Source organism: Macrotis lagotis, chromosome X (assembly GCF_037893015.1).
Source record: "Macrotis lagotis isolate mMagLag1 chromosome X, bilby.v1.9.chrom.fasta, whole genome shotgun sequence".
Taxonomy (NCBI): Eukaryota; Metazoa; Chordata; class Mammalia; order Peramelemorphia; family Peramelidae; genus Macrotis; species Macrotis lagotis.
In genome coordinates this window covers 243,036,790-243,064,682 of record NC_133666.1, presented here as the reverse complement: position 1 = coordinate 243,064,682, position 27,893 = coordinate 243,036,790, and the positions used below count along the sequence as shown (strand labels likewise).

The following is a 27,893-nucleotide window of genomic DNA, read 5'->3' as shown; positions in this document are numbered from 1 at the left end:
AGCTATTCACCGCATCTCCTTTATGGGCATGCTCAACTAAAACCACTGTATAGCCACGCCCTTCTCTCCCCTCCTCTTATCTCCCCCACACACACACACACACTCCCATGCTTGGTTTCCAAGGACTGGATTACAACAAAGGTGGCTTGTACTTAGTTCAAGAACTGTGTAAACGCCATCATTTATGACAGTTCAAGTAAGTTTTTCTTTGATCTTTTGACTTTTTAAAAAAAGATACCCAGTGATAATATATTTAATACATCTCTATTCACTCCTTAGCAGGATGAATTCTTGTTGAAATTTGTGTAAGGCTCTCCTTCTCACAACATTTGTAAGATTTCCAAAGGGCTCAGACCAATCCAACAACTTACTTTAGTTTAAAACCAAAAAAAGCAAAAATACATATTATAAATTAAAATACAAATCTCAGAGAGTTTAAGTATTAAATGTCCACATAAAGTTGTCTTAAGTATTAACTGTGCCAGAACCCAAACATCTACTTTTCACTGAACTCCCACTAAATAAATACCTATGTATAACATAATAGGTCAGGATTCCAATGCAGCTCCCAAGGACAAAAGGGAAAGAGCAGGGAGAACAGTGATAGTTTATCACACTTAACAGGTTAGATAAAATTTGTTGCCTAAAAAATAGCTACCTGTGCGATGAGTCAGAAAATTTGTCTTTAATCTTTTAAGACACAAGAACAAAAACAACAAATAGTATCATCTACCTTGTCTGGATGCCCTTCGTCGAATCTTCATTTTAGGAAATGAAGGCCATGAGTAGTTAAAAGGTGAGTCTGAATCTGAATCCATTCTTTCTGTTCAAACAAGTGATCCTCAGAAAACCCTTTGCCGTGTTTCAAGGCAGTCAAGTCTAAGTGTGATGCAAAGTCAAGGAAGGAATGGGGCAGGATCAAATAGCTCACTCACTCAGGGGAGGGAAAAGCAGTAAATGGTGTGTTCCCTTCCAGGCATGTAGACAGCGCAGCCTGTAAATATTAAAGCTAAACTAGGAGGGGGTTTGGCTTCTTTTTTTTTTCTTTAAAGAGAGAGCACCCAAGAGAGAGAAAACTAGAAGCAACATTGATACATCACAGTCCAGTTATTCAAAAGGTCAACAGGAGCAAATGAATCATTAACTCACCTTTTCTCTTTGCTGAAAATGGAAATGAATAATTGGAGGGAAGCCAGGGTTGAAAGTGCCTCAGAAAGTAAGCCTTTGAGGACTATTTTTTAAAAATACAAAGCAAAACACACTGTCCCAAAAAGAGGTTTGCTTCACTTTGGTGTCAACAGAATCATTTTTCTGAAGGAAAAAGTTTTTTTGGCTTTTTTTTCTTCTATGAAACATTAGATTAAAAGTTGGAGTTCGGAGAGCAGATACAAGCAGAAAGCTTGATGCTGCATGCCAGGCAATGTATCTCCTTATTATTAGCAGCCCTGGCAAAGTTACAGGTCTTGAAGCTGAAAAAGCACCCATAACCTGTCTAACAATCCAGATTGCCCATCTTTTCCAAACTAAAGGGCAGAAAGTCTCAATATTATAATGAAAAATACAGATTTCATTAGAGGAGTCTTCCAGCCACACATATGTTGTGTTTGATGGGAGTTTTCCTCTTAGAACTGTCACTGAGGAAGGCCTTCCATCATAAGGATTTTGTGGGCTTGGCAACTTTACAGCTCAGCCTAAACTTTCAGTTCTTAACAATACAACTAGTGACTAATTTACAACAAATCATCCCTTCTTACATAGTCTCCCTGAACAACTCACTAGTAATTATCATTCAGTCAGAATCCATTATCCCCTTCCCCCAACATCTTTTCATCACACAAAATTAACTTCCCTGTTCTCCAAATACAGACACTTCCAACTGGCTGGAATTAACCAAGTAAAAATGGCACAGCCCAGGAATCTCTAAGTCTCTAGTGGTCCTGGAGATTAAGTAGATATGTGAGTTTTAATGAATTTTTGTGGATACTTTTTATCCTTTCATGATTTTCTAACTACTCTACACCTATGGGTAAAAAGAAAAGAGATTAAGTGAAAATATTCTATTAAGAGATAATAATAGTAATATAATAGCGGCTAACATTTATTTGGCACTGTGACAGGCACAGAGGCATCTAGATGGCTCAGCTGGGTGTAGACGCAGGAAGATCTGAGTTCAAATTCAATTTTAGAAATTAATTGTGTGAGCCTGGACAAGTTACTTAACCTTAACTTGCCTTAATCCACTGGAGAAGAAAATAGCAAATCACTCCACTATCTTTGCCAAGGAAACCCTATGAACAGCACAGCATAGGGTCACAAAGTTTCAAACACAACTGAACAACAACAATGTATCAGGCACTGATATTATCTCATTTGATCCTCATACCAATCCTGGGAGGAAGGAGATAGTATTATCACTGTTTACAGATGAGGAATCTGAAGCAACCAGAGGTTAGTTGGCTTGCCTAAGGTCTCACAGCTAATAAACTGAGCCTGAATTTGAATCAGTTCTTCCTGACCCCAGACCTACCACTGCAACCACCAAGTCATCAAGCTGCCCACGGAGGATTGTGTTGATGATGATGATGATGATGACAATGATGATGATGCTTGTCCTTTGTTCTCAAAGACCATGACATTAAGGGAGGTGATGCCATGACAAGCACCTGAATTGGATATTAGTGAGGAGGGTACAGTGCCAAGTTGCCAGCCTTACTTTCTCTTCCAGGGTCATCTAGATCCAGTGTCTGAATATGAACAGGACAACTGGAAATAGCCTTGGATGCAAGGCAATGGATGCAATATTCTGTCCATATGGACCTTTACCATGAAAGAGGGGATATTATCTTTTTCAATTACTCAAAAGCTGAACTTCATAACTTTTTTTCTAATCTATTTCCTGTAGTTTAGAAAGGGAGAGAGAGAGAGAGAATACAATATAGGAACCAAATCATTGTGGAGTTGGATTATGGTGACGTGTGTTCAATAATATTTTACTTCAATTATGTTGCAAACTGAGGAAATAGTGATTGTTGCATCAGCAAAGTTAGGGAAAATGTTAATTTTTAATCCAAGTAAGAATTGTATCAAGAGCTGAATTTGTTATATACTTTCAATTTATGAGAAGTTATTTCTGTTTTGATAAATACCCTATTTTTTGCACATTCTCTTTCTGCCAACCTAAATAATTATCTTACCAGAGACAAATCACCTAACTTCTCTGTCTTTCTATTTTCTCACCTACAAAATGGGAAAATCAGTCCCTTACTGTTCTAACCTTCATGTAAATAAACTGAAACAGTAATATATTTTTGTCCCAAAGTCACAAGGAGTAACCCAGGTTCTTCCTCAGACCCATCCTTCTATTCTGAATGTTATGAGAACTAGCCCTGTATGACTTGAACAATCCTGGCCCAAAGGAAATTTTGTGACTCAAAAAAGAAAACTGGGGTACTGCAACATTTTTAGATGCATAGGAAATGTTGGCATGTTAGGGTCAGGGTTAGCTAGAGGATGAGAAAAGATATCAGACTGCCCTCACCAATCCAAAACTGAGACACTAAGTTGTTCAAAGAACCTGTAAATAGCTACTACTGGGACAGTTAAGGGACTCAGTGGATAAAGCACTGACCCTGGAGTCAGGAGTACCTGAGTTCAAATGTGACCCCAGACACTTAATAATTACATAGCTATGTGACTTTGGGCAAGGCACTTAACCCTATTGCCTTGCCAAAATAAATAAATAAATGAATGAATGAATGAATGAATGAATAAATAAATAACAACCACTATGGACATTTTAAGTCCTTGGAAATGTAAAGAGAATTTCAGATTAAAGGCCAGTCCCAGGATTGAATTTCCTTTATCTGACACAGGTAGCAGGTAAACAACTGATTTTATTAAACAGGGGTAAAAGGGAGAGAAGCTTCTCAAGTCTTCTATCAAGACTAGCTCAATATCCCCAGATAAAGAAGAGCCTTCACAAAATATAATAATCTCCATGAAAATTTCACTAATTATCAGACAAAATTCTCTTATTTTTGTTCTGTGTGTAAAATTTTTCAATTAAATTCATCTGATGCTATCTATTAGGTGCCAGAAATTACTCTAAGGTTGAGCTGCACAACAAGCCTAATTGTGGGAAATTATATATTAATATCATTACCAGTTGTTGATATTATATTGGAGGATGGTGATTTCAACAATTGTCTATCCAAAATTGCTTTTCCTAGAAGAAATACTAAAATCTTAAATGTGGGGGCAGCTAGGTGGCTGTGGATAGAGTACCAGCCATGGAATCAGGAGGACCTGAGTTCAAATGTGACCTCAGACACTTAATAATTACCTAGCTGTGTGACCTTGGGCAAGTCACTTAACCCCATTGCCTTACAAAAACAAAAAAAATCTTAAATGTGGTTATATTTATACATGCATACTTATATATGCATTATGTATGTGTTATATAAATAATGTGTTTCATATCATGACATATCAAGTAAAATGCAGTAGAATTTAACAGAAAGAAAATGATTGGGAAGAGATCTGTCATTAATTAGCAATGACCTTGGATAAATCACTTAACTTGTCTATCTCAATTTCTACATTTATAAAATGATGAGGTATGACTAAATGATCTCTAAGGTCAAGGAAAACACTTCGCAAAACATTTTAATTAACATGAAATTTCAGTGAGGGAGCAATCAACGCATGACTATAAATGGAAGAGAGCATGAAATCTTCTTTAGAGCTGTGTGTGTGTGTGTGTGTTTGTGTGTGTGTGATTCTAACACTCCTCTATCCCCCACCAAAATCATGTCCTTATTTGTTACAATTACACTTTAAAGAAATCTTCTTTTTAATGTAAAAATATTAAAGCAATATTAATGATTAATTATTAATAATAATCAACAATGAGTAATATTAATAAAGCAATAAAGTAATCCATTAGTATATTGAGATGTGTGAAAGTGTTCTAAATCATCCAGCAATGGAGAAAAGTATTTTCATAGCAATTTCAGTATACATTTGGCTATATGGATGTGAATATATGAGTAGAATATGTGGATAAGTGTGTATGAGTGTGCATGTATATATGTGTATCCATGCATACAATGGCATCATGGCATGGTAGATATGTCAAAGACTCCCTTGAAGTTAAAAAGACCTCAGTTACAAATCCAGCCTTTTGAACAAGCTGGGTAAGTAAATCACTTAACCTCTCAATGCCTGGGCAACTCTTTAAGGCTATAAATTGCAGAACAATTTCAGATTCTCATTCATAGAGGGAGTTTCCTCACTGTGACTTCTTCATCCCAACTAAAATTAATCATAAATGTTAAAAAAAAAAACATAATCCAGCCAACAGTGCTGACTCCTGGCTCCTTTCTTTCCTAGGAGTGGAAACTTGCTATCAAAGTCTTCATGAGCCTCAAGGGAATTCAAATTTTATATAATGATCCTTAAACAAGGTTCAACACTTGAGAAATCTTGCAACTAGGTTTGTGAAAGGTTTACTGATCATAAAAATAATGAATAGCTCTGCTACCATAGAATTAAAGAATGTCAAAAATTAAAACGATCTTATAAATGATTCCTCTCATTTTATAAATAAGGAAGGAATCAGATCAAGAAAAAGAGGGAAGGGGAAAGAGATGGTAGAAAAACAGGAAGAAGAGGAATTAAGTGCTTATTGTATCAAACACTGAGCAAAATGCTTTATGAATATTATCCAATTTGATGACCCTGGGAGGGAGTTACTGTTATTATCTCCATTATACAGTTGAGGAAACTGAGGTGGACAGTGGAAAAAGGACTACCCTAGAGTTACACAGCTAATAAATATGATTTGAACTTTGGTCTTCTTGAGTCCAGGCCCAGAGCTGCTTCTAAAAAAGGTGAAGTGACTTTCCAAATTTGCTTTGTGCTCTGTAATAGTGCTTCATATAATAATATATCAATTAAAAAGCTCTATCTCAATGAATTTGTGCTGACATCCCCTCCCTCTCCCACCATCCTTCTTCACCATCTTTTGTGTTTTTTCTTTTCTTTCAAGACCCAGCATAGGTACATGTTGTGTCCATGTTTTATCTCTCTAGTAGAATGCAAGCTTTATGAGACCAGGAATTTTCATCTTGTACTTTGTATCACCAGTGACAGGGGCAGCTAGATTGCTCAGTGGTTAGAGTACTGGACTTAGAGTTGGGAAGATGTGTTCAAATCCAGCCTCAGACAATTACTAGCTGTGTGACCTTAGGCAAAGTCACTTAGCCTTTTTTTGCCTTAATTAACTGGACAGGAAAATGGCAAACAACTCTAGTATCTTTGCCAAGAAAACCCCTGGATACTACATGGGCTCTCAAAGGGACAGATATGACTGAATAGATTGAACAACAACAACAACAATAATCATTGACATAACAGAGTCTAGAATGTAATATAGTTTGTTGAACTGACTTGGCCAAGGCCAAATGCCTAAGAAGTAGCAGAATTAGACTTCAAATCTAGTCTTCTGACTCTTGTTTTAAGTTTAATAAACACTCTCTCTGCCATATTAGCTCTCTAGGGCACAGTGGGAATGTCACTTATGCCCAACCCTCTTCCAATTTCTTCAGTTTTTTTTTTTTGCCATGGTCTAATTAAGGGAGATTAGCTCAACCTATATGGTGATAAACTGTTCTCTTCATTAAATAGCTTTTCACAATCATGTGCTCTTATACCTAAATGTACCACAATCCATCTCTACTTATACACATTCTATATTGTCCATGAGTAGGTGATTTTCAGACTTTACAAGATAGTAAGGAGAATTAAAAGGATAAATATACAGAGAGTGTTTAAAAAGTAATCAGATTCTCATTTCCATCTAGACATTTCTCTTAATCTTAAGAAAAAACAAAGAAGGAAAATGGAATAAAATGAAAGATTAAAGGGCTGTATAAACTTTTCCTTTAGATTTTTCACTTTGCAGATGAGGAAACTGATGCTGCAAGAAATTAAATACTCAAAATGCCCCAGCTGGTTAATAGCAGAAATGCAACTGCAAGGAAGTAACCAGACATTCCATTCCCTTTTTCCTCCATGAGTTCAAACTGAAATCAAATCTCATTCAGTTGCATTTGTTAATAATTTTTTTTTAATGAAAGTGCCTTTGATAATTAAATCTTTTGCCCTCTTGTTTTTCCAAAGAAAAAAATTGGGGGAAAGAAAAGATCAAAAATTGTAAATTAATTCAAAGAAAAATGAAGTTTAAAAAACTTTTAGGAATCAATCCTTTGTTGTTGTTTAGTCATTTGAATTGTGCAACTCTTTGTGACTTCCTTTGGGGTTTTCTTAGCAAGTGGTTTTCCTTTTCCTTCTCCAGTACATTTTACAGAATAGGAACCAAGGCAAAAAAGAGTTAAGTAATGATCACAAAGTTATTGAGTGTCTGAGGCCAGATGTGAATTCAAAAAGATGAATCTTCCTTACGCCACTGTTCTACCTACTGTGGAATCAATCCTAGAATAGTCTGAAACAAAGTTTAACAAGCATAAGACACATGCTTCTGCTTTAAACAGCAAAGAACAGAGCTAAAATAGGTCAGAAGACCATAAAATCTCATGAACAAAAAAGGCAAAATAAAACTGAAATAGATACAAATGAATATTATATAGAACTCTTCAATGCAAAAACGTTTTATATGTTGATAAAATTATCTCTTTTATTTGTAGGTAGAAATTGTTGAATTCTGTAAAACCTAAGAGAACTCTTAAGAGGTACCTTGCTCCCCTGAAGGCAGGACCAGTAGAGTTCACAACCAATAACAAGAGACCACAGAGACATATGTGATCATCAACTAGATGGGATAAAGGACCAGCACTGGAACTAATTAGGAGGTTTAAGAAAGGTGATCAGTTTGAAACAGATAAAAGGTGAGATAGCCTGAGAGGGGTTCATGTCTTGGAATTGTTTATTCTAGTCTATTAAAAACTTTTTACCTACATCTTATTCTTCTTGATGTTCGTCCTTCAGTCTCTAAGAGGATCAATGACTTCATGAGAATAATGTTGACTTGAACATGAGTTGAATTTAAGTGAGGCATAACTGTATAAAGTTAATCAATTTTACTCTCTCCGCCTCCATCTATTAAAAACCTAAACATTAGCTATCTATGGAGATTCCCTCAAGTAAACTCTGGATAGAATCAAAATGGAAAATTTCAAGATTGGACCTGGTACATAAAAGTCCAGAGCTTTGGGAGATAGCCCACAAGTTTTCTGTGCATGTGACTTACTAATGACTTTAGAGATGATCAGAGTGAGGGCAGTGCCTTATGTAAACTTACTAGCTTCAAATAGCATTTAGCATAGCCTCTACACAGAGGAAGGACTTAATAAATACATTATGTTTTCTCAAATGAATTGAGTAGGCAGAATTCAGATACAGTTCATGACCCCAATTGAATTTTTTAAAAATATTAAATTATATGAAGTTTCCAAGTTTCCTTGGGGGAACTAGTAAGACCTTAAAGAGTTTTATTACTTCATTATCTTTGCAAAGATAATTGAATTGTTCTTCACAACACCCTAAGGACTGTTGCCAGAGAGAAGGTCTCATTGAAGTCAGAGGAAGGAAATCAAATTAATTGTAATGACAAATCTCAGTTCCAGACAACAGATGATAAAATATACTTCCCTCCTCCTGTAAGGGAGGAGGCAGAAGAAATGGAAAGCTGTACATCCATTTGTATATAGATTCAAGATAGTTGTTTTATTGATCCATTTTGGTTATATGTTTTTCTTCATTTTAAGGAAAGGTCCAGTAAAAGAAACAGAGAAAGATCAAGAAATGGGAAGAGAGGAAAGGGTAAGGAAAGAGAGAACAAAAAGAGGAAAGGAACTAATTGAACCTTTAAAGTAATAGTCAGAGAGAAGAAAGGTCTCCCTTAAAAAAGGAAAATCATAGAAATCTCAGTGGTTGACCATCTACATGATCCCCTCAAAAGTACTAAAACCCAGACAACTTGCCCCAAAAGCTCATCCTCAGTTGCAGTTATTCTCAGTTTCACTTCTTTCTTTTTTCTATCCATTTACAAGCTATAAGAAAACAGCAGATCATTTCCTACTCAGGGTTCTATCATTGACTGCTCTGGTTACATGTGTAATACATATGAAACCCAGCTTAGTCCATGTGATAGCTTTATAAAGCTCTCCCCTGAAGTATTTTTAAATGATATTTTATTTTTACCAGTTACATGTAAAAAATAATTGCTAATATTCATTTGTAAAAGTTTTTGAGTTCTAAATCTTCTCCTTCCCCTTCCCTAAAAAGATAATAATTTTTAAAAAGGTTATATATGTGCAATGATGTAAAACATATTTCCCTGTTTCTACTGATCTTAAAAGCTACTGAATACATTTTTGCTAGAGCTAAAGATGAGAAGTAATGAAATAAAGAATTTTCTCTTAAATTTGACATTCCTGAGGATGAAGGAAAATTGTCCCAATAAATTGTTAGCACTTACACTATCTAGTAAAGAGAGCTAACCAAAGTTTTAATTGAGCTTATCCTTTTTTGAAACTCAGTTACAAGGCAGTCAATAATGAACAAGTCTGAACTCATGCAAATAAACTTATACAATCAACTAACTTGCTGCCCAGAAATCCCATAGACATAATTCTTGCATGTGCATGTACATAAATATGTGAGTATATTAATTCCTGAAATGACCATGGTATCAAAGGTTAGATGATGATTGTTTATAAATAAAATTTTGAGTTTCTAAAGACAAATTCCATAAACAAGATTTCTCAAATTCTTTTCACACCTCAAACTCTCATTTTACCTTCTAATACCTATGGTTTCTTTAAGATTTTTCTTTAAGTAAGTTGAACATCAATTGTAATATATTATTTTGAATGTCAAAATAATCTTTTAAGGGAATGGAGTATTCATTTCACAAAAGTCAAGAGAATATAATCTTCCAGGGAGCAGAGAGAAATTTTTTTGTCTCTGTACTCATAACCACTTGCACAGTGTCACATTGTAGATGCTTAATAGATGGGGGATGAATGAATGGAGTTATTTGGGGAGTGAAAATTCTGAGAGAATTGGAAAGCATTGATCAAATCAGAATTCTGAGCAAGTTCTAAGAGTGAAGATGTCACCTTTTGTAACTCATTTAGCTTGAGTTAATCTATATATGTGTCAGGAGAGGAGGGAAGGGTTGATGATTACCTATGGATTGAATCAAGGTATAAAATGCATTATGTGACTGGTAACAATTTTTGGAGCAGTAAAATCAACTACATGAGATGATAATGTGGTTGATGCATCAGATGTGCAAATCAAAACCTGGATTCAAATCTTGCCTTTATCCCTTACAACTTAAGTATATCCCTTGAATCTATCAAGCAAGTGATACATAAGTGACACCTACTTAATACTGATTATGTGACCTTGAACAAATGACTTATTTCTCTAGGTGTCAATTTCCTCAACTGAAAAATGAGAGAATTTAACTAAATCATATTAGGTGGTTCAGTGGATAGAGCACCAGCCCTGGAGTCAGGAGGACCTGAGTTCAAATCCAGTTTCAGACACTTAGTAATTACCTAGCTATGTGACCTCGTGCAAGTAACTTAACCCCATTGCCTTAAATGAATAAAAAAAATAAAAAAAAAACTCCACATTTGTATGGATGTTAGAATGTGAAAGCCCTGTCAATCTATTTCCCCCAAATCTGAGGCATGTTAGGAGACAAGGATGACTTTGTGACATATATTTGATTTAAACAACACTTTTTAATCAATACTCAAAAACCAGAGAATTTGCTAAAGAGCTCATCCAAGTTGTAGGTATCCTCAGTTTCAGTCCTTCCCATTTCTATCCATTGACAAGTCAGAAGAAAACAGTAGATCATTTCCCCACTCAACACTCTTATTATTGGCTGTTTGAGTTCCGTATGTAACTGCCTCCAGTTCAGTTAATACATGAGATAGCTAAACAAAGCTAAACAGTAGAGTTCTCATTTTTAATGAGGAAATAAATGTACATGAACCCACAGAAGAGCTGTAATTTTGTCACTGAATTAATTCCTGGTATGGAAATTCTCTCCACTCACACAGATTGAAATCTATCTATGATTTCTTAGATAAAATCTGTATTAAAAAATAAAAGAAGGGGGGGAAAGATCAAAATAGCAAAAAAACGGTACTTATTTAGTATTGAGATATTTTTTCCCATTGTTATGGCTATTTGTCAGTTTTTAATATTTTTAATAAAAGCCTTTTAAAAGTAATCAGGCATATTTTCCATATCTTTCAAAGATATAACAGAAACAATACCAAATAGACTAAGTTAGGTTGAGATGAACTTCCATTCATTCCATCATTATTGTCAATGAAAATAAATTAGAATCAATTTTTCTCTATTAAAAATTTTTTCTCAGACAATAAATCAAGATAACTCACTATGAAATGTTTCTTTCTGTTCTTATATTTATCAGGTCACTCAGTGAAAGCAGATGAAGGAATCATTTTACAAGGGCCCATCATCAATCTGTATCTTACACACATACAGTATAAGCCAAACCATATGTATGCTGTTAGTGCAATAAAATTCAATATTTTTTTTGGTATTTATATGTTGTTGAGAATGTGTGTGTGTGTGTGTGTGTGTGTGTGTGTGTGTGTGTGTGTGTGCACACGCGCGCACACAGCTGTTGAATCTCAGGTTTATGGCAGTTACCAAAAGGTCTACTGTTCAAACATGCCCTATAGGTTAGTCTTTTGATAAAAATAAAAGTCAGGACTTCACTTCAACCTAAATAGAACATAAGTTCCTTGAGGGCAGGGACTATATAGTTTTTGTCTTTGAACATTAACATCTATCATAATACCCAATACTTTTATTGTTCAGTTATATCTGACTCTCTTTTGAAATCCAGTTTTAGGTTTTCTTGACAAAGATACTAGAGTGGTTTTGCCATTTTCTTCTCCAAGTCATTCCATAGATGAAACTGAGTGAAAAAGCATTAAGTGACTTGCCCAGGGTTGCATAATCAATACACAAATGAGGTCAGATTTGAACTCAGGAATTCCCGATTCCAGGTCCAATTCTCTATCCACTGAATCACCTAACTTCCTAATATAGAGCAGTACTCAAAAAGTACTTCTTCAATTGAACTTAATTGAGTTAAAAAATTCCAGAATGGAAGTTAGTCACTCATCAATATTGCTTCAGAACAGACTCATTAATGAAGTAGATTGGCAAGTGCCCAAAAGGCAGAGTTCTAGCCCCAGTGCCTATAACGTAACATATTCTTTGTAAAAAGTCAAGAGAAGTGTACTATAGAAGTCCCAGTCCAGACTGACTGTTTATTTGATTCATCTACATTTGATATTCTTTCAACTTTTTTGGTCAATGCTTTCCAAAAGATAGCAACTGACTAGTTCAAAAATGTTTACTATTTATTCCTCAAGGAGACCTCTTCCCCAAACCATAAAGCCACAGTAAATATAAAAAGACTTATGATAAGAGAACCAAATTATGTTTCATATTGCCCAGAAAGATTCCAATAAGTCAGAATATTTTCTACCAAAAAATATATTTAAGAACTTCATCAACCACAACAAGAAAATCAAATTAAAATAAACAAAAGGAAGAAAATTTGATCCAGAATTTGCACATTATTACACTACATTCTGAGTGGTCTTTAATAGGAAATTTTCTCCCTCTTTTAACTTCAAAACTAGTTCTTAGTAAACTTCAATTTGCTAGGCAGGGTTGACTGAAACCAAAAAGTTGAGAATCCAATGAAAGCTTCCATATAGGGGCAGCTAGGTGGCATAGTGGATAAAGCACCGGCCCTGGAGTCAGGAGTACCTGGGTTCAAATCTAGTCTCAAACACTTAATAATTACCTAGCTGTGCGGCCTTGGGCAAGCCACTTAAACCCATTTGCCTTAAAAAAAGAAAAACGAGAAAGTTTCCATATAGCCTGAGGTACAAAGAAAAAGATCTGTGAACAATTCAGCATGAAAATATTGTTATGTTCCAGGGAAAACAAGATTAGAACTTGGGGTTTATTGCTTTTAACTCATACCTTTTAAAAAAAAATACTAAGTAATTCTCTTTAAATTTCAATCTAGTCACCTGGATAATTAAAGTCAGAATCTGTCCTGGGTGAATGAGGCTTTGTCTCAGGACACCAATATAGATGAGTGGGTGAGCTCATTTTGAAATACTGTCACCCCTCCCCACAACTTTTTTTTTTATCCCGTGAAAAAACTCCTAGTGATCTCTCTGTGGGAAATCATTAGATAAAGTCCAATGCCTCAGGTATCATATTTAAGATGGAATAAGCTCCTTGGGATCGGAGTCATAATTAGAAAAATAAGGAAACTAATATGAGTTTAAGATCTAATAAATTTCAGTTTCTGAACCAACATTAGAGAAATAAGGAAATCAATGTATATGAGACACTTCAAAAGCTTCATTTTCACAGGAAATTGGGAACAAGACTTGTTGTTTGATATGTCTTCATTCCTTCTCTAAACTATTTTGATACAAGGGAAAAAAACTGTTGTGACCTAGTTTTGTTTACTTGATTATGTGCCAAATAATAAATGCTTTCAATTATCACCACTCCTCAGATTTTCTCTGAAGTTCATGTCCTTATATCACAACTACCAGATAAATATATAAAAATGTAGAAAATTACTTGTTCAAACTTTCTTCTAGAAACCCAACATTCCAGACAGTGGGGGAAAGTAAAGGAACCCTGGACTCAGTCAAGAGAAATCTGGGCCAAAATCTTGACTCTGACATTGATTAACCATGTGACCATTCACAAGTGAAGTAAGTTCTCTGAACCTCAAGTTTTCTGTCCTGAAAATTGGTGATAACAATATTACCTGATTCTAACAGACTAATACATAAAATTAATATGCCATAGAAATTTGAAATGTCTATATTTTGGTTTTTTAATTTATGCAATAAAACAAGCATTTCCATAACATAGTATAATAAAAAATGATTGCATATGAAATTTCAAATCTATTATATAAATCTGGAATTGTTTGTTATTATTGTCATCATCATTACTTCTGCTACTATTATTACAAGATCTTTTGTATTACATGGTTATTTCATTTAAGGTTTTTCTTCCAATTATTTCCTTCAAGCTTCCCTTTATTAAAAAAAATTCTTCCTATTTGGAGAATATTTTTCTCTTGGGCTCGCTTGAAACAAATTTTAAAAAGTTGTTTTTCTAAGTTATACAGTTTGAAGAACATCACATCCTGCTGTGCGTTTCTATCTCCTTCTCTTCCCCTATCAGTCTGATGATTTTTTTTCTTGACATGTGGATGAGTTGTTTTCTTCTTTCTAGTTTTAGCTATATGTCTATCTTTCTTCTTAGGGCCTCTAAAACCCATTCCCAACCCAAACAACTAATAGAAGTTTTCTGCTCCATATTACCTATAATTAATTACACAAAGAGTTTTCAGTGGTACAGGGAATAAAAAGGAAGTGCAAGCTACATGTGTAAACCAAGGCACTCTATAAAAATCTGCTTAAAATAAACACCATGAAAAGTTTTAAAAATGTTAGATACTTGTGGTTGAGCTTCTGTGGATGGTATCAGATTTATACAACTTTAAAACTTCAATTGATACAAGGCAAGGAATGAGAGATTTGAGCCTAAAGTTTAGATTCTATCTCAGACACTAGCTGTGGACCTAGGCAAGTCTCTAACTCTTATGAATCTTTAATTTCTTCATTTGTTAAAAATGATGACAGTACAGATATACATGTAAAGCCTATATTAGATTGCTTTCTGTTAGCAGGGGAGGGAAAGGAGGGAGGGAGGAAAAACATAAAACTAAAAACCTTTAAAAATTATTATTGAAAACTACATTGCATGAAGTTGGAAAAATAAATAAATATGACAATAATTAATCACTTCTCTCTCAGAGCTGTTATAAGGAAAGTCAAGTACGCAAATAAGATTCTTTTACTCTCCTTTTTAGCTACTACATGTTATCATGAATCAATTCTTCCTTATCTTCAGTAGCAACAACAACAAAGTGTGTGTGTGGACAAACAAATGGACCAACAAAATTCATCAAGGCAACAACTTTTATCTTACTGTTTTTTCCAGAGCAAAATAAATTAAAAAACATTTTTTAACCAAGAAGTTTGTGGCAGACAAATTCAGTTAGGCAAAATTTTTGTCTATGCTATCTAAAGTTAACTGTTCTGTACATATCCACCTTGCCCTGCCCCAGCTCCACCCCAAATAACATTTCCTCACTATGCAGTAATTCACACTGACATACTATGATTATCCATGAAAACCACATTACATAAACATTAATTCACTGGAGTTATATTCTATTCAATTAAACAAGTTCTTACTAATCAACTGCTATGAGCAAGGCTTTGTGTTGGTGATGTAAAGATAAAAGCTAAAAAAGGGCCTTGAATTCCACTTAGATTCTCTAGGGGAAAGGACTTAAAAACATTTGAACAAACGAATAGCTACAATATGATTGTAGAGAACTAAAAAGACATAATTAGGTGGTGCAGTACATAGAGCACTGAGCCTAGAGTCAGAAATATTTAAGTTTAACAGTTAGATGATCCTGGACAAGTCACTTAACCTCTGTCTGCCTCAGTTTAATCAATTTTAAAATGGGGATAGTAAAAGTAACTGACTCTCAAGGCTATTGTGAAGGTTATTGTGAAATGAGATAATATTTGTTAAGTACTTAGCACTTAATAAATGTTTAGTTCCTTCCTTAAAATGAAAAGGATCAGAAAATGCTTCCCTTAGAAGGGCCTTGAGGTCAAAGATTCCAGGACATGGAGTCCGGAAGAGGGAATGATGAGTCTGTGGAACAAAGTAGATCATTTTGGTTAGTTGGAAATCTTCTTGAAGGCATAGTGCAAAATTTGTCTAGAAAAGTAGACGAGCCAGTCTGCAAAGGATTTTAAATTCTCAATAGAGTATAGATTTTATCCTAGAAGCAACAGGGAGCCACAGAAGACTCTTGAATAGGGAAAAGACTTGCTCACTCTTGTGCTTTACATAGCTTAGGAGACTTGGAATAGTTTAAAAAAGAGGTTATGAAAACCTGAACTAATACAGTGCTTGTATAAGAGACAGAAGGACAAATGTAAAAGATATTGGTGAGATCAAACTGACAAAATTCATTGTTGATTATATAGAAGAAGTAAAGGAAAGCAAAGACTCAAGGATGACTCCAAATTTTTAAACTGAATGACTATAGGGTAACCATGCCTTTAACAGCTACAGGAAACTTTAAAGGATTGACTGAGAGGTGGAGAAAAGAGGGGATGAATTCCATTTTAGATGTTGAATCTGAGAAGAGCACTGGTTATCCAAATGGAGATATCCAGCAGGTGAGCTAATGAGCTATATAGGCCTGGAGTTTAGAGGTTCAAGGATGAATTGGGGTGAAATTTGTGATTAGGGAATCACCTGCATAGAGGTGATAACTGAGAATGGGTATAAAGATGCAGATAAAAAGGATCCAGAGCAGAGCCTAAACGTACGAGGAGAGGGGAATGTCTTGGTACAGAATAAGATATGAATAATCACTTGGCAAAAAAGATGGAAGAATTGTCAGACAGGTAGAAAGAGAACCAGGAAAGAGAAGGGTACCAAAGGCTACAAAGAAAAATAGTGTCTAAGAATTGAAGTTGATCGACAATGTCAAAAGCTTCAGTGGGTCAAGAGACAAGGACTGAGGAAAAAGTCAGCCAATTCAGCCTAGGGGAGTCAGTTGGTAACTAGAGAAAACAGCTTCAGATATGTGATAGATGAGAAGTCCAATTGCAAAGGGCTGTGAAGTGAGTGAGGAAATAGAATCGATAGGTGTAAACTGCTTTTTTGAGAAATTTTGTTGTGAAAGAGGAGAGTTGGAATAAGATCTGGAGAGGATGGGAGAATCAAATTGGGATTTTTAAGGATAGAACACAAAAAAGAAGAGAATCCAAGAGGCAAGTTCATAGAAGCCATGGGAGGAAATGGGGTCAAGGGTGCACTTAAAAGATGTGGTCTTTGCCAATAGAAGACATCCCTTTTTCTGTCAGACTACAGAAAAGGAGGGAATTCTAGGAGATGAAATGTTAAGGTTTTGAAGTTTGGAGAGAGGAGAAGATGACCTCTGTTTTCTTTGTTAAGTATGTACCTCCTCTAGTGAAAGGGAAGAGATTGTTTAGGAGACAAAGAGAAGATTTAGATAACTTGCTGTGGATAAAGACACAGAATCAACAAGCAAGAATAATCTGCAGTAGTGAAGTTACAATTAAAACTAGAAGACAAATTTGTACTGGACCAGTTACAGCCAGGCATTATGACTTTCTCCAATGACATCAGAAGTCTATGAATCAGAGGAGAAAAGGTGGGTAATAAGGTTAAAGCATGTGTGTAGTTTGGCAAGACTTGGAGAGTGATAAAACAAGAGGTCAAGGGATTCAAGGATGGAGAGTGGCAAAGAATTAGACTAGTTTACTAAAAGGAGAAAACCATCAGAAATTGCACTTCCATTTATATTTATTATTTTAAACCTCAAACCAAATATTGAGTTAGCTTTTTAGACTTAATATTTCACAAAAAGAATTGATGGAATGAATACTTATAGAGATTGCTACCTCTGAGATGGGATGTTCATCTCTGTTCATCAACTCGAATCAATAAAATTTCCAAATATTCCAGCTAATTCCCTACATCATACACACTCCTTCTGTTTGCTTTTATTGAGCTTTAATCTTTGTTTAACCTTACCACCAATGTATTTTCTTCACTCATCATACCAAGTTGTCAGTTTAGGTATTTTTTTTTTGGGGGGGGAGAAATCCTCAAATATCAACAGTGTAAATTTGCTACCAAAAAAAATAGATGTCATCACAAAAAGATATTGCATCTTTCTTATTGAAGGTTGGTAGATAGCATAGTGGATAATGATTACTGCTGGAGGCAGGAAATCCTGAGTTTAAATCCAGCCTCAGACACTTCCCAGCTGTGTGATCCTGGGCAAGTCATTTAACCACCTGGCAAAGAATTGGAAATCAAGTAAATGTCCTTCAATTGGGGAATGGCTTAGCAAACTGTGGTATATGTATGTCATGGAACACTATTGTTCTAGTAGAAACCAGGAAGGATGGGAAATGAGGGAAGCCTGGAGGGATTTGCATGAACTGCTGCTGAGTGAGATGAGAAGAATCAGAAAAACACTGTACACCCTAACAGCAACATGGGGGCGATGATCAACCTTGATGGACTCGCTCATTCCATCAGTGCAACGATCAGGGACAATTTGGGGCTCTCTGCAATGGAGAATACCATCTTTATCCAGAGAAAGAACTGTGGAGTTTGAAAAAAGTCCAAGGGCTATTTCTTTTAATTTAGGGAAAAAACTGATATCTTATTGTATGATCTTGTTATCTCTTTATGTTTCTTCCTTAAGGATATGATCTCTCTCTCTCTTCACACTCGATTTGGATCAATGTATAGCATGGAAACAATGTAAAGACTGACAAATTGCCTTCTGTGGGAGTGGGGGAAGGGAAGTAAGATTAGAGGAAAAATTGTAAAACTCAAAATAAATAAATATCTTTAACAAAAATTTTTTTAAAAAGTCACTTAACCACTGTCTGAGTCAGTTTCCTAAAATGTGGTAAATAATAGCACCTAGCTCCCAGGGTTGTTATGAGAATCAATTGAATCAATATTTGCAAACTGCAGAGCACAGGGTCTGCTACATAGTAGCTGCATGCTTATTTCTTTCCTTTTTTTCTCTATTAGTCAAAGGATTAATGTCATACACATATATTATAGGCCCTTTTTACCTCTCTTAAATCTCTCATTTCACTTTATCTTTGAGATGCTGTGATGACAAAAAAATCAAGGAATTAATTTTAAAAAGCATTTACTAAATATTTATAATTGTAGAGTACTATACTAAGTGCAGAATGCATCATAGCCTTTAGTTTTAAACTATTGTATCAGTTGTTACTGAATATATGGAAACTTGTGAAAATATAGTCACTTTTAGACCCAAATTGAAAAGCAGCTCACATCTTTATCTTTTTTTTACAGAAAAACACCACCCTTCCTCATGTGGGAAGTCTTCAAAGCCAACATTCCTTGGAGCAAGAAGCAATTTATAGATTATACATCCTGTATGAATGAGTAAGAGTGATGCTTCAGGTACCAGTGACCTGTGACAAGTATATATGTTTGGACCATTTGCTTTCTTTACCCTCATCACTATATGAATAAATTATTCTTTTCATCCCAAAGAGAAAAAAATATTCAAATGCACATTTTTTTTCTTTTGGTGCAAATCTGAGTTCTTGCTCTAATTATCATGGTTTCTTAATGAAGAATGAAATATTCTAGCTGCTTCTGGCTGACATCCAAGGACTAGCAGCTGAATTCATCACCACTGTGTGTACTTCCTTTCTGTTCTGCTTTGTACTTTATGATTTCCGACTGTTTTTTTTTTTTTTACCAACATGTCTGCCAAATTCACCAAGGGCCCTCAGGCACTCACGTCACTTGAAGTGAACCTTTCCTTGTTGTGCTGTATTCTTGTTGTCTCCTTAGTGAGTTCTTCCAAGCCTAGCTACTGACTCACTCTGATCACTACTCTCAGTTCCCTTCTCTGGTTATTAGAAATGGACCAGAGTAAGGTGGCTTTGATTGCTGTTATCCAGGAAAACTAGGCCAAAGAAGTTTATTGACTGGATCTTGGTTCCCTGACCTTTTAATGAATTAAAAAAGCAAGAGTTTATCATTTTTCCTTATATATTTACAGAATTCATCAGTCATATCGAACCATATCCTCCAATTTGCTGCCAAAAAACTAACTGTTCACACATTTCTGTACCCAAGGCAATTAGGACTAGTTATTAGCCATTGTCTCCAATTCACTAGATAGCTTCATAAGTCCCATTCAGACCCTTCAATGAGTCCCTGGCAAACCAGGGGAAGGGATGGGGAAGAGAAACAAAAACTACCTTGAGGGAAGATATAATAAGGAAAAGGCATGGAAAGGAGTCTTCTGAGCAGACCAATCTCCACAATCTGGCCAATTCTGAACAAGGACATGATCCCACTTTTTAGGCATCTGGCACTTAATTTATAAAGGGTACCCGTATTTGATCCAAATGTCTGAGCAGACAAACCAGAAATAATTCTGAAGCCCTTTTATGAAGGTCAGAGCACTTATGTCTCTGTTGCCTCTGCCTTCTGCAATTAATAAGCAGGACTAAACATCCAGGAAGACAAGGAGAAAGTCCTGAAAAATTCTACTTTGTGATACTGTACTAGGGTGGGGGTGAAAAGAAAGGACTACATATCCCATAAGAAGTCCAGATCTACTTTACCCTGTGTTAATCTGACTCTCTGGACTATGGACAAGCCACCTAACCCTACTTACTTCAGTTTCCTCATCTGTAAAATAATCTGGAGAAGGAAATGGAAAACTACTCCAGTAGCTTTGCCAAGAAAACCCCATATGGGTCACAAAGAGTCAAATACAACTGAGAAATCACAACAACAAAAAATAGAACTATTTTAATTCCCACTTTATGCCAACTTTGAGTGAAACAATGGAAAGTGATAGTTAAGAACCTACCAAAGTCCAGATCTTCATTTTCAGTTGGCTGAACCATAGGATCAATGAAGTCCTGAAAAAAAAAAGACAGATTTTTCCCCCACACCACTTATATACAAAGCATAAATGAAAATGCTAGCACTACAATTATTTCTGTGTTTTAGAACCTGGATAAACCATTTTGGAAAATATTATTAGAGAACAGGTTACTAAAAAAATCATGTGAAAACATAAAATCAGCCTGTGATGCTTATGGACAGATTCAATTTAAGGACTATTTAAGGACTTATATATATATACATTATATCTAAGAACTGAAAGCATGGAAGGGGTGATATCCTGGGGGATACAGTGATATCCTAAAGCTTCCTACAAATTATTCTGTCCTCAAGAAGGACTTTTATGATTTAAATCATGTTTAGATACATCTGACAAATATTTGCAAATAGCTAGTTTCAAGGAACAAATTTATTTGCAAGTAATTTTCTGCATTATCTTCCCTAGGAAACAACTCAGAAGGATAATTTGATTTGATAATGAAGAACCAAGATGCTCATTTCACTGAAAAAAATTTCAAATGATTTTTTAATGTAATTAAGAGAAGTTTCTGAATAGCTGCACATTATGAGGATATTTCTAAATGCTAATTTTCTTATTTCAGCTATTCAGGCATTGCCAGAAAAGAAAGAATGGAAAAATAATTACCTTCACATCTTCCCTTTCAGGTGGTGATTTGCCGGACACCAGATTCTCAGGCTCTGTAAAATGGATATTTATCATCAGCATCTGCTGAAAAATTATAACAGGTGGGTGCTGATTTCTTACCCTCAGAGAGAAAAAAGAAACTAAAAAAGGAATATAAACCAATCCCCCCTATTTTCTTGCAAGCGCACAAACTAGAGAACTGATTGATAAGTAGACCAGGTCTAGGGTCGCTGTATTATTAGTACTGGGGAACCTGTAAACAAGCTCAGGAGCTTTAAGAGGATATCCTGAGTGGGAAGGGGGGAAGATAAGCATTAAATGAATAAATGCACTTAATTCAAAAAAGAAAACAAAACAGTTTTCAAAATTAAGTCATAATCAAAAAACATGATTCAGTACCCATAAAAGGAAATCCCAAATGTCCAGTTCCTCAGATGCCAAAGATGTCAGATTGAAAAATATATCTCTGATAGATGACTCATTCAAAAAAAAGAGATTTGTACATCCTGCAAATTACTTTATAGCAAACTTCTCAGAAGCAATAAAGACAAAAAATAAATAGGGTGAAATGAAAATACATGTAGCTTTATTCTTTATATTCAAATACTAGATAGGTTCCAGTACATCTCAAAACAGACACAGAATTCTGGCTAATAATAATAAGCAAGAGAACACATTCAGTATCTCCTTTCTGAGTGCAGGTTTTCCTAGAATTGTTTGTCATTTAAGACATGGAAAGGAACAGACAGATTTTTTTTTTCCTTCTTGACTTAACTGACTTCAGACTTGACCTGGTTCAAATTCTCAAATCTGCCATTAATGCCTGGGTGATCACAAGTAAATCATTTCCCCCTCCAGGGACTCAGTTTCCTCTTTTGAAAAATGAAGGAGTTGAATGAAATAACCTCAAAGATTTCTTCCAGTTCTACAGCACTATTTTTGTTGTTCAATTGTTTTCTTTCATTTGTGATTCTTCATGACCCTATTTGGGGGTTGCTTTTGCAGAGAAATTGAAGTGGTTTGCCTTTCCTTCTCCAGATCATTTTATAGATGAAAACAGAAGCAAACAGATTTAAGTGACTTGCCCAGAGTCACTTAGCTAAAAATGTATGAGGCTGGATGTGAACTCACTAAGATGAGTCTTCCTCATTCTACCCAACATTCTATCCTCTACACCACATAGCTGTTCTACAGCTCTAGGATTATGACTGTGTCTCTCTGCCAAATCTTGACCTGTAAAATCAGCTGCTGCACATGACTGTTGTTGAAATAATATGTTATGCATAAAAAAACCACTAATCAAAATAACTGGGGTATAACAAACACCCATTACTTACTTTATTTCTAACCATAGTCAACATGAACTGACTCATGTTTCAAATCCAAGCAGGTGAATTTTTCCATATATCCTTGTCTTCTGCCATGATTAAGGGATTTTTAATGAAAGTAGTTCTGCATTGTGCTATGTCCTATATATTAAATACATTCGGATAAGTGATAGTTTGAAAGCAAAAGTAAAATAGGTCAAAATAGTGAGAAATCTTTTGGAAGGCATGGATCAAGGAAGAAGGAATAAGATAGGTCAAGGACTTAGAGACTATTCAGAAACCTCACGTGTTTATGTCATGGATATTTTCTTCACAAAAATCAATGTTGTGCTAGCCAGTTCAAAAAAGTCACCCCCCCCCAAAAAGAGAAATTTAAATATTTTAAGAGAGAGAAAAATATTCATTAATGATGTAAGAGTCATCTCAAAATTGACTGTTTATACTTAAACCATGGTTTGTCAGGGCAAAGGGAAAATTTTTTTAAATGAATAAGGAGAAAAGGATGTGACATACAATAGAAACAAACCAATCATTAATTAAACAAGTAATTGATCATTAAAAATTTCACTAATTATAAAAATTTAATGTAGAAATTTAACCAATGTGAATCAATCACCATAGCCAGGAGATCAAAATAAGCACAGTTAATCCACAAACACTTGACTTAACTTGCAAACCAGAGAGAGATAGCAGTCAAAGACAACACTGATCTATGTTATAAATTCATTTGCAAAAGCTAATGAAGAAAGTTGATGATTGCCTTAAAAAGCAAAGCAGAAGAAAGGGAGATAAAAGCATTTGAGAGAAAATTTGGCATGATATTCATTTAGGGAGTCATGCCAAAATCAATGAAGGGTAAAAAAAGGGAAGGGACCCCCCCAAAAAACAGAAAAAATGGAAGAAAATTATCCTCACCATCAAAGGAAAGTAGAGTTACCATTGTTAGGTTTTAACTTCACAGTAGCAAATGTCCTAAAAAAGGGGTCCAGATAACATTAAAGAGAACAACAAAAAAACAAGAAAAATAACTGGTTCTAAAACCATGTGTCCATAGAAGAGACCCTATGAGGCAACCCTATGAAGATTGATTCATGAGGTAGCCAAAGGAGAGGAAGAAACACAAAGATATGGGGAAAGACCTTATTAATAACAATATCATATCAAGAAAGTGCCACAGAGCATCAGCAACTATCTATATTGCCTAATTTTTCATCTGTAGATTATCCTTTTAACACTTATTTACACATGCATCAAAATCATTATTAATGAGGTTATTAATAGGGAACAACCATGCTTTTGATAAGCAAAATTTGAAAAAAGGATGACATGATTGAAAGAGAGGTAGAGAATACAAGATTATAGGATCATTAATTTGGCATTGGAAGAGTCCTTGGAAGTTAGTGAGTCTAACCTCCTCATTTTACAAATGAGGAAACTGAGGCACAAGGAAGTAAAGTGATTTGCTCCTGGTCACAAAGGTAGTAAGTATCAGTACAGGATTTGACTTCAGAAATTTTGACTCCAGAGGGAGTGTTCTTTCTACTGTATCTTGCAGCTTCCCTCTCCTCTGCTTACTGTTTGTTTTAAAAAGCATGTGATTCTTCAGTATTCATGTATTCCCTGGAGGCTCTCCTCTCACAAGGTGTCTCCAATTTATTACATCAGAATTAATTAAGATTCCTTGAAAGACATAACAGAAATATGGTCTAGTGGCTGCTAAGTGGACCTGGAGTCAGACAGAACTAAGTTCAAATCTACCCTCAGATAATTATTCTCTATATGACCTGGGCAAGTCATGTAAAACTCTGTCTGGCTCAGTTTCCTCCATTTTAAAAAGTGAATAATCATAATCCTCTCAGATGGCCAAATGTTATGATGACCAAATGAAATAATATTTGTGAAATGCTTAGCACAAGCCTATAACATAATAGGTGTTTAATAAATGCTTCTTTCCTTCCTTCCTTCCAGAAATAATCTTCAACAGTCCTCTTAGGACAAACAATAGACAAGGTATAAAACATGGAGATGCACATTCTCCAGAAGTACTTGCCACTGTGATGGAAGAATTCTGGCACAGTGTCAAAGTTGAAAAGGGATTCCCTGTGGGCAGTGAGCTCCTCCAGATCAGAGGTGTCAATCTCATAAGCAGCCGGCAACATTCCAAAGTACAGCCTGAACCAGATTAAAATGTACTTGGGAAATATTTAACAAAATAAATAATGTTATTATGTGATCAATATGCACCAACGGAGAAGTTAGTATAGTTTAGCACCCCCCATTTCAGTTTGCATTTAATCCAGACATTCTCCTTTGTGGATAACATTGTTTTGGTTACATCAAGTCCTAGAGCTTGCCAGTCTTCAGGAAGGGATCTGCAACCACTCAAAAGAATTTGGTCTGACCATCTAACATAGGAAAAATTAAGATGAAGAAGACTATTGTCCTGATTGTGACATATTCATCAGTATGTATTTCATGGACAGATGGAAAAAGTAGATAATGGTCTCGAATTAAACAAAATGAGGAGATTAAGTTAAACTACTTTTAGGAAATTGCAAAATGCCTTTCATAACCACAAGCTTCACCCAGAAATGAAGACCATCTTTTTCAACCAATGTTATTATATGGCTGTGAGACTTAACTCCTGATCTTCAAAGAAATGAAAATGAATATCACATAATGAGCAATATAGAATAACAGGGTGGGTGTTATCAGACTGCGATATATAACCAATAAAGAACTTTGTTGAACATGAGTTAAAGATATCATTAGGAAAATGTATGATTGAAAAAAGATTGGTTGATTGAGTGGCAACGATGAGGAATGGTAGGTAAAGAGACCAAACATCACATTGGTAGTCTTGTGATATCCATGAGGAGAAGATGCCTCCAATATACCAAGTGCCCTGGTAGATGGGTAAATATGAACAGCAGTCACACAGCATAAGCAACGATGGATAGATTTCAATTTGGATTGTTGAAGGATTACATCCAAATTAAGGAGATCAGAGGATTATTTGAGCACTGAGAATTGTTGTACACAAAACTTGCAATTGGGTCATGATTCTATTTAATGTGTGCATGTCTACTGTCTTTAACCTTAATGGATGTAGCTTTTGGTTTTTCCAACACTAGTCAGCCAGAAGAAATATGCCAGGTATTCAACTTTCATCCATAGTCTCAGTCTATAGAAAACCTCCAGATGGCGCCAAAGGAGTGGTATGAACCCTAATAGTACCAAAGATTAAACTGGATAACTCATTATTAGTCTGTAATGGTCACATGAAAAGCTTTAAAGCCTAAGAAGGAGGCTTGGAGGGACAGAGGCAGGTAAGTGACAGACAGACACAAAGTCAGAGAAAGCAAAGTCCAACAAGTACAATCACACACATTCTTTATCTCTCCTCTTTCTCCTTCCTAGATAGATACAGACTTCATATTAAAAATGAGAAAGGAGTGTGGAGTAAGAATGAGATAAAAATTCAAAGAAAAAAATAAAAAAAAGAGAAAAAAAGCATAGTCGGGTTAAATAATTCCACATTTAACACATACATAATTAGGACATATTTCTACAGCAAGATTTATGTAGAATACAAAATTCTTGAATTTGATAACCACATAATTAAGATTCTCATTTTAATGGTGAATTCTTCTAGGAATAATGGTACATTTATATTTTTAAGTAACTAGGTAATTTGCAAGACACATTTTCTATAATGGTGTATGTTCTTGGATATTAATGACAAATATCTTTCATGTTAATTCAATATGTAAAACTGTCAAAAAGAACCAACTACATAGGTGTTCACTCCCTCAAAAAGAAATCATCCTTTAGCTAGTCTTTGTTATCATTTGCCCTAATTTGTTTTTATTCTTTAGTAAAATGTTATTGACAATGGTAACTGATGATTTCATCTAAGAAACCAACTAATTTAAAATGATAATTCTGCTCAATTGTTGTCATCAATTTTCACAAGATAGGTATAAAAATGCTATACAAATGCTACCTATTAGCACAAAATCCTAAAATATACCTTTTAATCTGCAAATATTCATTATTTTAAATTCAATTAAAAAAACCACTTCTAAAGAATTGGGTTAAAAGTAATGTCATTAATTGAACAACAAAAAAAAAGCACTTGATTTTACAACTTGAGGGATGTGTTGTCTCTAAAGAATCTGGCTCTCTTTCTACTGGAGTTTAATTAAATTACTCTAGCAGAGCCTCTGCTGAATTAGCAGGATCCTTTTACACCAACCCACTGCACAACCTATTGCAAAGTGCAATCAAACCACTTATTGCTATAGCAACCTTCTGGAGATAACGATATCAGTCACTCTGAGCTATTCTGTTTTAAAGGACCATTGATCTTGATTTCAAGAACCACCCAGAAAAAAAAGGGATAATTCCCCTGGAGCTAGATTTGTCAAACCTTGTGAACATCTTTTTGTGTAACCAACATGCTCTTATATCCTAACAACTCATGTTAATAAATACTTCCAGTTATGTGGCACAGGGGACAGAGGACTGGGTTTGGAGTCAGAAAAATATCTTCATAAGGTGGAATACAGCCTTAGAAACTTGTTAGAAACTTATTAGCTATGTGACCTTTGAGAAGTCACTTCACCCTCTTTGCCTCAGTTTCCTCATCTGTAAAATGAACTAGAGAAGGAAATGGAAAACCCTCTAGTATCTTTGCTAAGAAAGCTCTAAATGGGGTCATGAAGAATTGGACATGACTGAAACGATTGTACAAAGCAGCAAATATAGTTACTACAAAATCCTAAACTAGTAAGAATGATATCAGGGAATCTCCAAGTGGGAAAATCTTGGCTTTTCCAGATTTGGAAACCTGATGTTCATAATCTAGAGTCTATAGTTAATAAGAAGAAAAGGAAAAGTTAAGTAAAGACCAACGATGTACAACTTCCTTTTATTTCTTCATGGTCATGCTCCTCATTTGTTCTGATGGAATGCAAGAGGATGACTTATAAGCAGAACCAATGGGCTAGCTCAGGGCTGTCCAACTTTAGGTTATCTTAGGGCTGCATTAAAATGAAATAATTATTGAAGGTCACACCTAGAATAAAAGATTCAATTCACTAATATAATAGTTCATTTGTAGTGTTCCCTTAATTAGGTTTGGCAAGCATGATGAAAAGTCATGATATTTTTAACTTCTTAGAAAGTAAGGGGAAAAGCATTATCAATATGACTGGCAAGGGCATGAAGCA

At 35.1% G+C, this 27,893-nt stretch overlaps 1 protein-coding gene and 1 long non-coding RNA gene across 11 annotated transcripts in view; one reads left to right on the top strand and one right to left on the bottom strand.

The window, feature by feature from the left end:
* The window catches only part of ARHGEF28 (Rho guanine nucleotide exchange factor 28), a 378,068-nt gene that overhangs the window by 150,422 nt on the left and 199,753 nt on the right, over positions 1–27,893 (bottom strand). For 8 of the 10 annotated variants that reach the window (XM_074208046.1, XM_074208045.1, XM_074208043.1 and 5 more), the window contains 2 exons: positions 21,332–21,384; positions 20,648–20,699 (listed from right to left, as the gene is read on the bottom strand). In XM_074208046.1, the coding sequence (XP_074064147.1) occupies positions 20,648–20,699; positions 21,332–21,384 (105 nt within the window). Of the gene's footprint in view, positions 1–733; positions 15,806–20,647; positions 20,700–21,331; positions 21,385–27,893 lie in introns of those variants that run through there. The other 2 variants (XM_074208048.1, XM_074208049.1) reach the window with 1 other exon arrangement.
* Positions 95–19,199, top strand: LOC141502994 (uncharacterized). The gene is made up of 3 exons (XR_012472734.1): positions 95–196; positions 13,719–13,835; positions 19,105–19,199. It is a non-coding gene; the product is annotated as an uncharacterized LOC141502994 (long non-coding RNA).